Below are 16,768 nucleotides of genomic sequence, written 5' to 3'. Positions count from 1 at the left end.
ATATGTCCATGCCGCTCTTTCACTTTGTCACAGCTTACCCTTCCCGGTCCCCATATCCTCAAGTCCATTCTCAAGTAGGTCTGTGTCTTTATTCCCGTTTTACCCCTAGGTTCTTCATGACATTTTTTTTTTAATTCCATATATATGTGTTAGCATATGGTATTTGTCTTTCTCTTTCTGACTTACTTCACTCTGTATGACAGACTCTAGGTCTATCCACCTCATTACAAATAGCTCAGTTTCGTTTCTTTTTATGGCTGTTCATTGCAGCTCTATTCACAATAGCCCGGAGATGGAAACAACCTAAGTGTCCATCATCGAATGAATGGATAAAGAAGATGTGGCACATATATACAATGGAATATTACTCAGCCATAAAAAGAAACAAAACTGAGTGCCCTTTTGTCAAACCTGAATGATGGGTGTGTGTGTGGGTGGGAGAGGGGAGAGTGTGAAGGATGAGTCAAAGTGAGAGCTGCTGGTCGAGCTCAGAAGAGCTCTCTGCCTTCCAACTACCCAATCCAGCTGATTTGGTAGACTTTCTTGGCCGTTCTAAGTCCCACCCTTGACACTCTTGACTCCTGTCTCACCCAAGGATACGAGAAGCACAAGATGATGCCAGGACATGTTTCCTTCCATAATACATGTTGAGCAGCAGGAGGCTTGGGCTGGGGAAGAAGGAAGAAATACCAGCCTCCATCTCGATTTTAGACCTTCTCTCTATGTACCCGATAAACAACGAAGGGATTTATTTATTGTAAAGACCCTCATTCAGGACCTCTGCTCACTCTTGCCCGACCTCTCTGTAGCACTTTGGATGTTTTTTGTTGCAAGTACTGAAATACCCAACTAAAAGTAGTTTATACAAAGAAAGACATTTAATTATCTCACTTCAGAAGTTACAGGTCGGTGGTTCCAGTGGTTCAAGTTTGCCTTTTTGGTACAAGGTTTTTTGTTTTTAATTGTGGTAAAATATACATAACGTAAAATTTACCATTTTACCCATTTTAAAGTGTATGGTTTAGTGGCATTAAGTACATTCACATTGTTGTACAGTTGTCACCATTGTCCATCTCCAGAACTTTTTCATCATCCCAAACTGAATTATGTACCCATTAAACAATAACTCCCCATTTTCCCCTTTCCCCCCAGCCCCTGGTAAACACTATTTTACTTTCTGTCTCTATGAATGTCACTATTCTAGGTACTTCATATAAGTGGAATCATATAACATTTGTGTCTGGCTTATTTCACTTAGCATAATGTTTTCAAGGTTCATCCATGCTGTTGCATATCACAGAATTTTATTCCTTTTTAAGACTGAATGATATTCCATTGTAGGGGTATACCACAGTTTGTTTATCCATTCATCTGCTGATGGATATTTGGGTTGTTTTCACCTGTTGGCTATTGTGAAGAGTGCTGCTATGAACATTAGTGTACAAATATTTGTTTGAGTCTCTGCTTTCATTTCTTTTGGGTATACACCCAGAAGTAGAATTGCTGGATCATATGGTAATTCTATGTTTAATTTTTTGATGAACTGTCACACTGTTTTCCACAGTGGCTACACCATCTTACATACCCACCAACAGTGCACAAAGGTTGTAGTTTCTCTGTATCTTTGCCAGTGCTTGTTATTTTCTTCTTTCTTTCATTCTTTTTTTTTTTTACAATTGTCATCCTAATATGTGTGAAGTGGTACCTCACTGTGGTTTTGATTTACATTTTCCTAATTATTAGTGATAGGATCTTTGTTTATGTTCTTTGGAGAAATGTTTATTCTTTAATCTTTTGCCTTTTTTTTTTTTTTTTTTTTTTTTGCGGTACGCGGGCCTCTCACTGCTGTGGCCTCTCCCGTTGCGGAGCACAGGCCCCGGACGCGCAGGCTCAGCGGCTATGGCTCACGGGCCCAGCCGCTCTGTGTTTTGCCTATTTTTGAATTAGGTTGTTTGCTTGTTTGTTTGTGTTTTGCTGAGTTGTAGGAATTTTTTATAAGGATATTAACCCCTTATAGGAAATACGATGTCAAATATTTTCTCCCATTCTGTGATTTGCCTTTTCACTCTGTTGATAGTGATCTTTGCTGCACAGAAGTTTTAAACTTTGATGCAGTCCAATTAAACTACTTTTTCTTTTGTTACCTGTGTTTTTGGTGTCATACCCAAGAAATCATTGCCAAATCCAATGACCTGAAGATTTCCCTCTGTGTTTTCTTCTAAGAGTTTTATAGTTTTAGCCCTAATTTTAGGTCTTTGATCTGTTTTGAGTTAATTTTTGTGTATGGTGTAAGGTGAGGGTCCACTTTCATTCTGTGCATGTGGATATCTAATTTTCCCAGCACAATTTGGTGAAAGACAATCATTTCCCCGTTGAATAGCCTTGGCACTCTTGTTGAAAATCGTTTGACTGTTTATGCTTAGGTTTACTCTGGGCTCTTTATTCTCAGGTTCTTTTTATTAAAAAATTAATTAATTAATTAATTAATTAATTTTTGGTGCATTGGGTCTTCGCTGCTGCTTGCGGGCTTTCTCTAGTTGCAGCAAGCGGGGACTACTCTTCATTGCAGTGCATGGGCTTCTCATTGCAGTGGCTTCTCTTGTTGTGGAAAACTGGCTTTAGACGCATGGGTTTCAGTAGTTGTGGCTTGCTGGCTCTAGAGCGCAGGCTCAGTAGTTGTGGCATATGGGCTTATTTGCTCTGCGGCATGTGGGATCTTCCCGGACCAGGGTTTGAACCTGTGTCCCCTGCATTGGCAGGCGGATTCTTAACCACTGCACCACCAGGGAAGTCCTCTCAGGTTCTTTATATCCTTTGGCTCCAGCAACTCGAGTGTGTTGGGCATACTTTTCATCTCATTTTCACAAAGTGGCTGCCTTGGCACCACATAGCATATCCTATAACCATATTAAAAAGCAAGAACCAAAGATATGTTTCCCTTTCTCTCTCTCTCTCTCTCTCTCTCTCACATCAGGAATACTTCCCAGGGGTTTCCTGGCCTCAGTAGACTTCTTAAGCAATGATGCACTGAAGCCAGTTTGTATGTGCTTGTGAAAGCAGATTATTACATTTTCTAGATCTTGTGATCTCATTGCTAAACACTGCCACCTTGAAATTGGTCATGGTGGGAGCATTTATTTACACCGCAGAAGGTGGTAAATGCTACAAACCAAGACTTTTTCCCCCAGGAAAGTGATTTACCAGCACACAATTTGCCTTTAATTCTTATTTATCAGAACCAGATGATATGGCCACTGCTGGCTTAAGGAAGTCTGAAAAAGTGAGTATCTGTCATTTTCAGCCTCTCTCAAGGGAGGTGGACTTTGTTAGCAGGCAAGGAAAGGGAGAGCTGGGGAAGCAACCAATGGTGTTTGACACTAATGCCTCCCAATGGTGGGAAATTTTTGTAATCACTTCAAAGAATATCTTCAAAGACTGTCTGCCAGAAGACAGAGTGCTGTGGTCTCAGTGGTAGGATGGACTGAGCTCTAGCAGTTGACATGGTAATTACGGTAAGAGGTGGGGGCCAGGGCTTTCGAATCCATAGCTGGGGGCCTAGTAAGGATGTGGCCCCAGCAACTTTCTGTAACCACAATGGGGGGCTGCCTGCCTTGACACAGGGCTGTGAGCAGCCAGAGGACATGCGGCTTGGGGCGGATACTGAAGGGAAGGGAGGAGTGCCGCGTGCGGTCTCAGAGGGTAGTAGAGGTGTTCCCTGAAGAAGAGCCAACAAAGGAAGGCCTGCCGTCCTTGACCAAGAACTCCTTGCTGATCAGGCCATGGGTGGCCATGATCCTGAGGAGTCCGTGGCGAAACTTCTGGCCAATGAAGACGTAGATGAGAGGATTGAGGCAGCTGTGGAGGAAGCCCAGGATCTCGGTGGCATCCAGGGCCCGGCCAATGTCATTGCGGCGCTCACAGGTCTCCGCGATCACCCGGACCCTCATGAGGGTGTCTGCAACCAGGACCAGGTTGTAGGGCAGCCAGCAGAGCAGGAAGACGAGCACGACAGCAAAGATGACCCGCATGGCCCGGTGCTTCTGCCCCATGTGGGCCGCAAAGAGCGTGCGCAGGGTGAGTCCGTAGCAGATCAGCATGACCAGCAGGGGCAGGAGGAAGCCAAAGGTCTGGGGCAGGACCCGCATCACCATCCGCCATTTCGTTGTATTGGCACCCATGTCCTCGTAGCAGACTGGGCTGGAATAGGGCGGGTGGATGGCCCTTCGGAAGACGAAGATGGGCAGGGCCAGGATCAAGGACAGGACCCAGATGCCTAAACATATGAACTTGACCCAGTGCCGCTTCTGGGTCAGTGTGCGTGTGGCATGGACAATGGCCAGGTAGCGGTCTATGCTGATGCAGGCCAGCAGTAGAATACCACTGTAGAAGTTGACTTCCTTCAGGAGTGAGACCACCTTGCACAGGGCTGTGCCAAAGATCCAGCCCTTTGCCTTGGAGGTGGCCCAGATAGGCAAGGTCAGGGCGAAGAGCAGGTCAGCCATGGCCAGGTTCAGCAGGTAGACATCGGTGACAGAGCGGCCCACCCGGCTGTATAAGATGACCAGCATCACCAGGGAGTTTCCCAGGAGGCTCAGCAGGAAGACCAGGGCATAGATGACGACCACGGCATACTTGTTGATATCCAGAGATTCCGGCTGGCATGGGGCAGAGTCCGGTAGAATAGAGGGCAGATCAGTGTTGTAACTGTAATTATCAAAATCTCCATCGCTGTAGTTTTCCCAGTTAAATCCTTCCATATTTGAAGTAAACAATTTCCGGCCTAGAGAAGAGAGACGAGGGTTACTGCACAATAAATCTCCCCAGATTCTAGTCTGTCTGCTCACAACATTTAGATAGGATTCTTTGTGTTAGCTTGTATATTGCATGGAAGTAACTTTCACTTCAAGGGATGGCCACAGCACTACGGTTTTGGAGACATATTTAGTAAAACGTGATGCATTTCACAACAAGTGTCTAGTTCCCTTCAACATCAGAGAGAGGTTCTTATCACTTTCCATAACATTGCTGTCACCCAAACCATTGTTGAAACGTCCCCTTGGATAATCCCTACAGAACATGTCTTGGATCCTCGGTGGTGGGCATCTCTTACTATTGAGGCTGATTTTAATGTCAGAAACATGAGGTACCATTCAGTTCTCAATCTGGGGGACTAAGCAGGCAATCCAATTGTGTTAGATCCCTAGGAAAAGATCAAGGCTTGACTATAAACCTAAGAGATGAGTCCCTTTGTCCAACTTTCTGAAAGTTATTTTAAAAGAAGTGTTCTGGGGCTTCCCTGGTGGCGCAGTGGTTGAGAGTCCGCCTGCCGATGCAGGGGACGCGGGTTCGTGCCCCGGTCCCGGAGGATCCCACATGCCGCGGAGCGGCTGGGCCCGTGAGCCATGGCCGCTGAGCCTGCGTGTCCGGAGCCTGTGCTCCGCAACGGGAGAGGCCACAGCAGTGAGAGGCCCGTGTACTGCAAAAAAAAAGAAGTGTTCTGGAAAAACAGTCTGAGTGATAGCAGCATGGAGTTTCAGGATGCTCGAGCTAAGAGGAAGTTGACTCCACTAGTAGAGCCCAGAAGTTTTCTTCTGAGATGCGTGGGGCCTGCTCTGGGCATACTTGTGCAGTTTGAAAAAAATATATTAAAAATCATAAGCAGGTGGCTGACTGATTCTCCACATGGGTGGAAATGTAACATTATCTTGGGAGCTCTGAACAGGCAGATTCTGCCATGTAGGGGTGAGCAGAGAAAGGCAGTATGTTCCCAGCCCAAGGAGGAGGGGCATCAGGAAGCAGAGAAGGCAGGTGGAGACACACGATCCTTGTTTTGGTGGCTTTCCAGTCCTGCTGGGGACCCTTCCTGCCCTGCTAGTAGTGCCTTCTTCCAAACCTGACTCTCCAGCATGCCTGGCTAACCTCTGTGGGCTCTGCCCTTGTTATGGGGGTAGCGGAGAGCCTTCTTTTGGGGGAAGCTGCAGCCACCCTGAAATATTATCCCAGTTTGCAGAGAGGAAGAAAGTGACCAGCTACTGAATTAACTTCCTTTTGAACCACAAAATATATCAGCATCATGCCATTTCTTTATAACAAGATATGGCCATCCTGTTACCCTATGCCAGTCTGTAGCCCACCTCAACATGGAACCCAGTGTTAAAGTGAAGAACATAAAGTAAAAAGGCTCAGGAACTACCTCACACTCACTTGCATGATCATAATTTAAAAAGAAGGACTATAACGATGGTGATGAGGATGTGGAGAAGTTGAACCCCTCATACATTGCTGGTGGGAATGTAAAATGGTGCAGTTGCTTTGGAAAACAGTTTGGCAGTTGTTAAAAAAGCTAAATATAGAGTTACCATATGACCCAGTGATTCCACTCCTAGTATACCCAAGAGAATAGAAAACATATGTCTGCACAAAAACTTGTATGTGAATATTCTTAGCAGCATGCAGCGAAAAAGTGGAAGTAATCCAAATGTCCATCAACTGATAAACAGATAAGCAAATTGTAGTATACACATACAAGGGAACATTATTCAATCATAAAAATTAATGAAGTACTGATACAGGCTACAACATGGATGAACCTTGAAAACATTATTCTAAGTGAAAAAAGCCAGACACAAAAGGCTTCATACTGTGTGATTCCATGTATGTGAAATGTCCAGAACAGGCAAATTGGTAGAGACAAAAAGTAGATTAGTGGCTGCCAGGGGCTGGGGGTGGGGGAGTGTTACTGAGTATAGGGTTTCTTTTTGGGGTGATGAAAGTGCTCTGGAATTAGACAGTGGCAATGATTATGTAATTTTGTGAATAGAGATCTTCCTCAACTTACGGTGGGGTGACGTCCCAGTAAACCTATCATAAGTTGAAAATATCCTAAGTCGAAAATGCATTTAATACACCTAACCTACTGAACAGCATAGAGTAGCCTAGCCTACCTTGTATGTGCTCAGAACACTTACATTAGCCTACAGTTGTGCAAAATCATCTAACACAAAATCTATTTTATAATAAAGTGTGGAATACCTCAAGTAATTTATTGAATTCTATACTGAAAGTGAAAAATAGAATGGTTGCTTGTATGGGTAAAGAATGGCTGTAAGTGTATCGGTTGTTTATCCTCATGATTGCATGGCCGCTACCCAGCATCATGAGAGAGTATCCTATTATACATTGCTAGCCTGGGAAAAGATCAAAATTCAAAATTCAAAATACAGCAAAATCACTTCTGCACCATCATAAAGTTGAAAATTTTTAAGTTGAACCATTGTAAATTGGGGACCATCTGTATACAAAACCCCACTGAACTGTATACTGTAAATTGGTGACTTTTTTTTTCTAAAAAATTTTTTATTGAAGTATAGTTGATTTGCAGTGTTGTGTTAGTTTCAGGTGCACAGCAAAGTGACTCAGTTACACATACGCATTACATTCTCCTTCAGATTCTTTTCCATTATAGGTTATCACAAGACACTGAATATAGTTCCCCGTGCTATGCAATAGGTCCCTGTTGTTTATCCATTCTACACACAGTAGTGTGCATCCGTTAATCCCAAACTCCTAATCCATCCCTTTCCCTTCCATTTCCCCTTTCATAACCATAAATTTTGTTTTCAATGTCTGAGTCTCTTTCTGTTTTTTAAATAAGCTCATCTGTATCATTTTTTTAGATTCTACATATAAGTGATATCATGTGATATTTGTCTTTCTCTGTCTGACTTACTTCACTCAGTACAATAATTTCTAGGTCCATCCATGTTATAGCAAATGACATTTTTTCATTCTTTTTTATGGCTGAGTAGTATTCCATTGTGTGTGTGTGTGTGTGTATGCACATAAGATGACTTTTATAGTATGTGAATTATATCTCAATTAAAAAAGATTAATCGAAGGTAAATAGGATTGCAAAGGAAACACAAATATTAAAACAACAATATCATCATCATCATCAACAACAACAAAGGTCCTAGGAAGCTTTTCTCTTTAGCAGAAGAAACTGTTACTGTCAATCATACATAACAAAAAAAAAGCTAAAATGAGGTTAAGGAAACTGGAGAAACAATGCCCCTTTTCCCCAGAGTGATAGAATTCTTAGCCTTCACCTTCCTGAGAAGGTATTTCTCCCCTAAGTGATGGGAGCCAGATAAATTGCCTTCTCAGCACACGGATACCACAGATAGAGCAGATTAGATCAGTCTGTGAACCTAAAAGACGTGATGATAAGTATGGGGCCCAGTCTGGCCAGGAGGCAGGGACGGTAGTGAGAGAGGTGGATAGTACAGCTGGCTCAGCCAGTGTTGCTGACGAAACCTGCGTGAAATCACTGACTCTGCAGCCCCAAGGTCAAGGGCAAGTTTGCTCAGAAGCCCAGGGTAATGTCTAATGAAGTCACAAGGTGGGTCACTTCTGGGAGCAGATGATCAGAGATGTTCTTAAGGGGAACCATGACCTAAGAGAAGGCCACCTTTGAGAGTGGTTGCAGAGCATGATGGGTCCAGAGAGCTTGTGCCCTTAGAGAGGAGAACCCCACATTTACAAGCATTGGCTGTGAGAAGGCAGAGCTGGGGCAGCCGCAGAAACTGCCTCTCAGAAGAAGCAGCAACAGCCAAGCATGTTTCACAGACAAGTCCTCATTCTGGATAATCCAGTGCTCGGCTGTGCTGGAGCTGGGCTGGAGGTGTATGGGCGAACTCCCGCCCCCAGACGTGAAGGCTCAGCTTCAGGGTCCAGAGGGAGACCATGCAAGTTAGGACAGAAGGTAGAGAACTCAGGAATGGAAACCAGGCCAGGGCAATGACCTCCAGCCACTGGAAGGTGAGGGAGGGGAATGTTTTGTTGTTGTTTGTTTGTTTTTTAATTTACCAGTCTCTGGTGAGGATGTTTTGACAGTTAAAGGGAGAAACTAAGGGAAGGGAGATACACATCTGAGATCTGCTTTGTGCCTCACAGGTACATGGGGTCGTTCGGCAGTTATAAATAGACAGTCACAGCGAGGCTCAGAGACCAGCCTGTGGTCACAGAGCCTCTTTAGTGCCACAGCCCGGATTCCAACTAGGTGTGAATGGCTTCACATGCTATTTTCAGTCTACAGATCTACTTCCTCCAAAAAAAAAATAAAAATCACAGCTCATGTATCAAATATAGCTGTAAGCTAAGTTCTTGAGATATCATGAAGTTAACCTGGCTCTGTTTCACTCCCATTGTTTGAGGTTTTGTGCATTGCTTTCTTTGCTATTCCTCAGGCCCAGAACGAGAGAAACAGCCCTTACAGGAATCATAAACCAAATGCCCTTGAACTGACTGGCCTCTGCTGACCACCCAGTCATGTTCTCCGTAACCAAGCAGGAGATCCCCTCAGTGAATGAAACTGCCAGCCCCTTAATGACTCATGATAGCTCAAAAAGTCATGGAAAGGATGATTCTAATTTATTTCATGAAAATGCTACATTTACGAAAGCCCAAACATTTAAGGCAATCTTTTTAACAACGGCAACACAATAATAACAACAACAAATTCAAGGTTATTTGTATACAATTCCAGTATCCTTTCTCTCTAGAAATATAATCCACACATATTTACATTTAATATAGGGGAAGAGGGCCTCAGTAGTATCTGGCTCTTCCTCAGACCCAATCCTAGCCAAGGCAGGGAGAGCCGGCTGGGTCCTCAAGAGAAGGCGGTGGGCAGCCAGTTGCCCTAGGTGCTTGTTGGACAGAGGTGTAGGCAAGAGGGGCAGAACCTCTCCCTTTGGGGATAGGGAAGCCTAGAGAAAGAATGGAGAGACTGAGGAGTGTGGGGATAAATGGAGGGGATAAATGGAGGCTGGGTGACAAGGGGGACAGAGAGCAGAGACATTCTGGAAGGGTGTTCCAAGACTTACCAGGGTTCTGGGCTTGTCACCTGTGGGACACCTCCAGGAAGGCAGATGTGCCTGATACAAAGGGCGGCGGTGGTGAGAACACAGTGGAGGAAGTGAGTGGTGGATTAGATTGCTCAATTCTGGGGTGGAGTCCCTGAGGGTGTGGGATGCCTTTGATAGCTTGAATAATTAATTCCCAGGTCAACTCTTTGATAACTAGTAGTCATTTTATTAACTGGCAGAGTTCACACTGGGAAGGGGCCTGTGGGGTTTTTCTAGCCAATCTTTCCATTTCACAGATGAGGAAACTGAGACCCACCCAAAGGAAGTAGTTGGCCCAGGATGGCAAGGATTTCTCTTATCTTTGCCCTGAGCTCAGCAGCCCCTGGCTCTTTCAGCCACCCTGTCTTACTCTCCCCACAATCCAGCAGTCTCAGGCACCTCATGCTTACAACCCAGCAGCGCTACTGCTCTTAAACATCTTTCCATCTCAAAGGGGAACAGCTCTTTAAGGCAACAGAAACGGAACTAGCTTCTGGTGTGTCTGGTGGCTTTCTTCCCTGTACTTAATGCCTCTTGTCTCCATCCCATCCACCCTGGGCATCCTTAAAGCCTCACAGATTCCTTCTCCATGCCATACCCCTTTGAGAACTCCCACCCCCAAATGGGGGCCCCGTTCTACCTCACCTGGTCTTTCACCTCCCTCCCCAACCATCTGCTCTGACCAGCATGCCTCTCTTAGGGCATTGCTATTTTTTCTTAGCTTGTCCACTTGGAATTGGATCTGCAGTAGCTACTACCTTTGGAACCAAGACCATCTAATTTGGAAAGAAAACCATTTGATAAAAGTTAAAATCCCACCCAAGTTCAAATACATTTTTGAAAACAGTGTTGAGTGACACCAAGAATATATTTTGTCACATTTGCTGTTGATAATAATTGAAAGGATAAATCCAGGCAGAGCAGTGAACACTAATTCACTGCTCCCTCCTAAGCCCCCACCCCAGTGACTGAAGCCTCAGTCCCCTCCACTACTCCTTACCCTGACCTGTTGCTCCATGCATCCCAGGGCCCACACAGTGCTCAAAGCCTATGGCAAACTCATCTAAGCTGCCGACCCCTAGGCAAGAACCTTTGAGTCCAGCTATTTAGCAAACGTTCTTTGTCACCTTTCTCTTTTCCACGCTGGAGAACACAGTGACTCCTGGCCAGGTGAAGCTAAACCCAGGCAGAGGCCCAGGACACACGGAGAGAAGCCATGAGAACAGCAGTTAAGAACTCTGCTAGCCTAGCAACTCTGGGCAAGCAACTTTTCCTTTCTGAGTCTCAGTTTACTCATCTGTAAAATGAGGCCAATGATAGAATCTAACTAATTGGGTTGTGCTGAGGATGAAATGAGGGATTACCTGTAAAGCCCTTAAGACACATATAAAGCATGATGTTAGCATTTATCGTTGTGATTATTATTACTGAAATAGTTAATTAGCTAATAGCATGGGGTCTCTCCCACTACATCCCCAAGCAAGAGAAAGCAGCGGGTCTGCTTTCGGGGCTGACTTCCAGGTACATCTTAATTTGCTTTAGCATTAGTCCCATTAGCTCTAATGTTGAGTGCCTGCTAAGGCCTAGCTTCCAGGGAAAGTGCTTTTCAGAATCTGTATCATTTAATCCTCACAACAACCCCATGGAGAGTGCACTTTCTGAATGAGGAAACTAAGACTCCGGAGTTAGGCAACTTACCTAGAGTGACGCAGATGAACTGACTTTTAAGCAGTTTTTGAGACTTTTTTTTTTTAATCTGACTTCAAATCTGCTATTGTGTCCACTGCAGTGTGGGGCTGAGCTCCACTAAGTACCTCTCTGTCCCAGACAACAGGGTGTGCAAAGGGCAGCCCAGATTTGACATTTCCTAACCATCCTACTTCTTGATTTTCATTAGATTGATTTCATTTCCACTGAGCCCACAGCAGGCCTACCAACGGTGGGGTGAATACAGAACCGGCATCCAGTCCTGGTTCTGCTGTTAATGGTCAGGGTGAGCTTGGGCAGGTCATTTCTCTCTGTGCCTCAATGTGGTACCCTGGAAAATGAGATTAGCCACATGTGGCTACTTAAATTTAATATGTTTGTAAAAGCACTTCATATTTATATTTGAAGTGCATTATACTGTGCACTTAAAATTTTTTTTATTTATTTTTGGCTGCGTTGGGTCTTCGCGGCTGCGCGCGGGCTTTCTCTATTTACGGCTAGCGGGGGCTACTCTTCGTTGTTGTGTGCAGGCTTCTCAATGTGATGGCTTCTCTTGTTGCAGAGCTCAGGCTCTAGGCATGCAAGCTTCAGTAGTTGTGGCATGCAGGCTCAGTAGTTGTGGCACACGGGCTTAGTTGCTCCACAGCATGTGGGATCTTCCCGGACCAGGGCTCGAACCCGTGTCCCCTGCATTGGCAGGTGGATTCTTAACCACTGCACCACCACGGAAGTCCCTTAAATTTAAATTGATTAAAATAAAATAAAAATTTAGTTTCTCATTTCAAGTGCTCAATAGCTACATGTGACTAGTGGCTACCATATTGGACAGTGCAGATACAGGACATTTCCATTACTGTAGAAATTTCATTTGTACCGTGCTGTCTTGGTGCAGACTTATTTTGTTTCTGTAGTTTACCACCTCAGTTCTCAGGGGACTCAAAGGAGGAGACTGAAGTTTCCAAATTCCTTCTATCAGAAATAGTCCCCAGCAGCCCGAAGACCGAACTGCTCACCTACCTGTTGTTGCTGCTACAGCTGCTGTGTTATTGGAGTGCCCACTGATGCCTCCTCTGTGACTCAGGGCTTGACAGCTGTCACAGTTGTTGCACAGGAAAAAAGCAAAGCAGCCTTTACTTGGAAAGTTCTGACCCAGGGCTGCTGAGGGGGAAATCCAGGAGGCCCACCAGAGGAGGTGTTCCCACAGAGGAACAACGAGGTCTGTTCTGAGACTCTGACTGAAGGCCAAGCCTCCTCCTGGCAACCGTGTAATGAGAGCTGGGAATTTTCAGGCCTTCTTGTCTAAAGGCTTCTGCAAGAGCCTGCCAGTCTGAAGGTGGAGATTTACCTAGTCTACCTCTGTCTCGTTTTCAACGTACACCTCCTTCTTTACAAGGGAGATGCAGGCAACCCCAGCCCCCAGCTGACACGTAAGCCTGACGTGTACACTTTCTTCTTTCCTTCTAAGAGCAGCGTGAGAAGTGTTCTCCCTTCTCTTTAGGTCCTGCACCTGGCCGTGGGACCCCGCTGCCTCTCACGTCCTTGAAGATCTTGCCTCGTGCACCCTCTGCTTCTCAACCACCTCTTTCCCTGGACTTGCATATGTCTTTCTCTCCCTCCCTCTGTTCTAGAACTCCTTTAGCGACCACTCCCCCTGGGCCCTCCGCTTCACAGGCAAGCTTCTTGAAAAAGCAGTGAGCAGTTGCCTTTTCCACGTTGCCAACTTCTTGTTCACTGTTCAACCCACTGCAACCAGCTTCCTGCCCCCTGTACTGAGGAAACAGCTTTTGCCAATGTTCCCAGTGACCTAGGGTTGCTAAATCCAGTAAACTCTTTTCTTAAATAAAGCTGTTTTAATATTATAAAAATAAACTGTGCATATTGTAAAGAAAACAGGTGGTAAAAAGCATATAAAGTAATATGTGATACTCTTCCATCCTTCTGTTCACCTGTATCTTGTGAATATTTTTCCAGACTTCCCCCATGCACATACAAACGTGTTTTTTCCTTCTTTAATAAAATAGTATCTAACTAGTTATATTGTTCTGCACTTTAACAATGTATTATATACCTATTTCACATCAGTACATATAGATCCATCTTACTCTTTTCAGTGATGACATAATGGCCCATGGCAAGGACATAACCTGACTTATTTGACAATTACCTTATAGATGAATATTTAGGTTCTCACTATGAACATTTTTGGATATTGGTCTTTGGAAACTTGTACGAGTGTTTCAGTAGCTTAAGTATAATTTTGCTGGGTCATAACTGTGCATGTTGATATGTTGATAACTACTACTCATTGTGCTTCAAAAAGACTGTTGCAGTGTATTCTCCTGTTATCAGTTTATAAAAGGGCCTGTTACCCTGTCTACTCATACTGTCTCATACTTGTCAATCATGGTAAAATATCTTCTCCCAGCCTGCTGTATGCTTTTTAACTGTATTTATGGTGAAATGGATACCATTCAAGCCTTATCTTATTTGATCTCTGAACCATTTAACCCCACTGATCCCATTGTTTTCTTATTTATCAGAGAACTTCTCTTGGTCTTATTTGTTGCTTTTTTTCTCAATTCATTCCTCAAATATGGATGTTCTTCAGAGTCTGCCTCGGTCCTCTTCTCTACCTGTTCTCCCTAGACTAGCCCACCTGCCTCCTTGGCTTCAGCCCCCACCCAGTATCTGCCAGTGTCTCCTACACCTATAGTTCCCAGCTTCTCTTCTAAGCTTCTCTTTAAGCTCAAATTCTTACATTTAATCACTTCATGAATCTCCCCTGAGGTCCCACAGATGCTGCAAACTCAACATGTAGAAAACCGGTCTCACGGAATTCCCTGACACAGGTGCCCCTCCTCCTTAACCTGGAAACAGGCGTGCCCCTCACGCTTGCCTTGCTCTTCCTCTCCACGGAGGCCATCTCCTTAACATCTCTCTTGATTATCTCTTCCTCACCGTCTTCACTGATGATGTTAGGTCCCGCTTTATTTTCTCTTGCCTAAACTACTGCGTTCATCATGGGATGGCTGTGATTTCAGAGCTAGACTGTCTGTGTTAGGATCCCAGCAATGTCAGTGGTTGTAGACCTCAGGCAAGTTATTTCATCTCACTGGACTCAGTTTCATCATCTGTAAAATGGGGATAATGAGAGCACCCACTGCATAGAATTGTCATGTGGATTAAATGAGTCTATATTTATAAAGCAGTTAGCATGGTGCTTGGCACTGTTGGTTGCTGCTGCTACTTCTACTACCAACATTACCAGACCACTATTTTCCTAAACGCTCTCTGTGTCAAGTCTTTCCTCCCTCAATCCATCCTCCACTCTCTACCAGAACCACCTTCCTAAAATGTGAATTTGAGGGAATTATCTGGTAGTCCAGCGGTTAAGACTCAGCGCTTTCACTGCGGTGGGCCTGGGTTCAATCCCTGATTGGGGAACTAAGATCCCACAAGCCGCGTGGTGCGGCCAAAAAAAAAAAAATGTGAATTTGATCACCCTCTTTCCCTCTTGCAACCCTTCAAAGACTCCCGTTGCCCTCAGGCAGAGTCAAATTCCTGATATGGCACCTGACGCCCCTGCCTCTGACCCTGTGTGCTTCTCCAGCCTTATTTCAGGCCATGCCCTCTTGAATCCTTAACTCTGGCCACAGGGAACAACCTGCAGTTCCCCCTCAGAGCTGTTCTGGTTCCGCTTGGGCCTCGGCACTCATTTCCCTTTTCCTCATCCCCGCCCTCTTGGGCTGGCCAGCTCTCTCTCCTTTCCAGTTCAGCCCAGTCGTCACCTCCATGCATTGCCGCCCCCCCTCTGTGCTCATCTGCATCCTCGGGCTTACCTCTACAATGGCATCAATTTCGGGGATTTATAATCATCAGTTTGGCTGCTTCCTCCTCCTTGATGTGAGGTTCTTGAAAGCAAGGATTTCATTCATATATATATATATATATATATATATATATATATATATATATATATAAATAAAATGAAATTTTCGTCTCCCCAAACCAGACACACACAGTGTTTGGCAAACCCTAGGTACTTGATATCATTTTGTTGAGCACTGAATGAACTGACAAAGTGAGGAAACCAATGTACGTTAGTGCATCCGAGTGACATCTAATTTAAAGAAATAATTATGTCACCCATATTTCCCAGGTCACCCCCAGCCTGTGAGCACAAACGAAGTCACGTCAACAGCGATAACCCAGATTGCACTGTTTTAGACCCTGTGTGTTCATGCAGGGCTTACCCCCCCTGTAGAATGCTCCCCAGGAATTTGGAAGAGTCTGTTGGAGGTGTCCCCCAGGTGCTCCTCTGGTACTGCTGGGCTAGACGTGTGCTCTGGACTCACCACTGGGGAACTGGTGCCCTTTCAGTGCCACGCTCCGGGATAGTCTATGGTGACCCTTGTGGAGCCTTCTGCCGGAGGGTCCCCAGAGTCTAATGAGCTTCCCAATATCTTTGTGGAGCTTCTGTGCTCTCCATTGGACTTGGTGGGGACTCTTTGGGGGGCAGTGTTGAGCTAGAGGCTGGTCTTCAGCATTGCCCTTCCATCCCTCCCAAACAGGGGTGTGAAGGTCAAGCTCCCCCATTCTTGGCCCCTGATTTCCTCCTGAGTTCTTGTCCAGGAGCATTTGCTACCTCGTAGAACATAGGCTTCAGCTAGGTCCCCTCTCCCCCATCAGTTCCTCAGGTAAGTCTGAACTCCATGCTGGAGTTCCTACTAGAATATGATGTATTCTGCTGTAATAAGAACCTGCCCTAATAAAAGTATCTGAGCAAGTGGAACCTCCAGAAAGGGACCGCTGTCCTTTAGGGCAGGGGCAATTCTATTGCCTTGATTGCTCCGGGAGCCCCAGCTCTGCCCCTTACTCCCTCCATTCCCTGCCCCCCACCTCGTCGCTGACTTTGATAAGGAGAAGTTCTTACCAGCTCTCCAGGGCAGGAACTGCTGTTACAAAACTCTTCCTCCTTGAGATGGTAATGGGATGCAACTCTGGGCGGCCTACCCCAAGAGGCGGTCCATGGGCTCTGGTCAGATTGACAGGGTTGCCCAACCGCTGCAGAGGCTTTGGCAGTCTGCGTGAGGCAGAGGGGACAGAGATAGCATGCATGCCTCTTTGGGACCACAAAATCTGCCCTGGAGCCC

The 16,768-nt window shown here is 45.3% G+C and overlaps 2 protein-coding genes across 2 annotated transcripts in view; one reads left to right on the top strand and one right to left on the bottom strand.

Annotated features, from left to right (window-relative positions):
* Positions 1-16,768, top strand: part of LOC308621968 (C-X-C chemokine receptor type 2) — a 41,189-nt gene that overhangs the window by 23,866 nt on the left and 555 nt on the right. The window lies entirely within an intron of this gene.
* CXCR2 (C-X-C motif chemokine receptor 2) lies at positions 3,693-4,776 on the bottom strand (the record flags this gene model as incomplete). Its single annotated transcript, XM_081242921.1, has 1 exon — positions 3,693-4,776. Exon 1 carries the CDS (start codon positions 4,755-4,757, stop codon positions 3,693-3,695), a length of 1,065 nt encoding a protein of 354 aa, XP_081099047.1. The 5' UTR covers positions 4,758-4,776.

Source organism: Mesoplodon bidens (genome assembly GCF_964165515.1).
Source record: "Mesoplodon bidens genome assembly, chromosome: 8".
In the NCBI taxonomy this organism is placed as follows: domain Eukaryota; kingdom Metazoa; phylum Chordata; class Mammalia; order Artiodactyla; family Ziphiidae; genus Mesoplodon; species Mesoplodon bidens.
The sequence above is the reverse complement of the archived record's forward strand: the minus strand, read 5'-3'. Positions and strand labels throughout refer to the sequence as shown.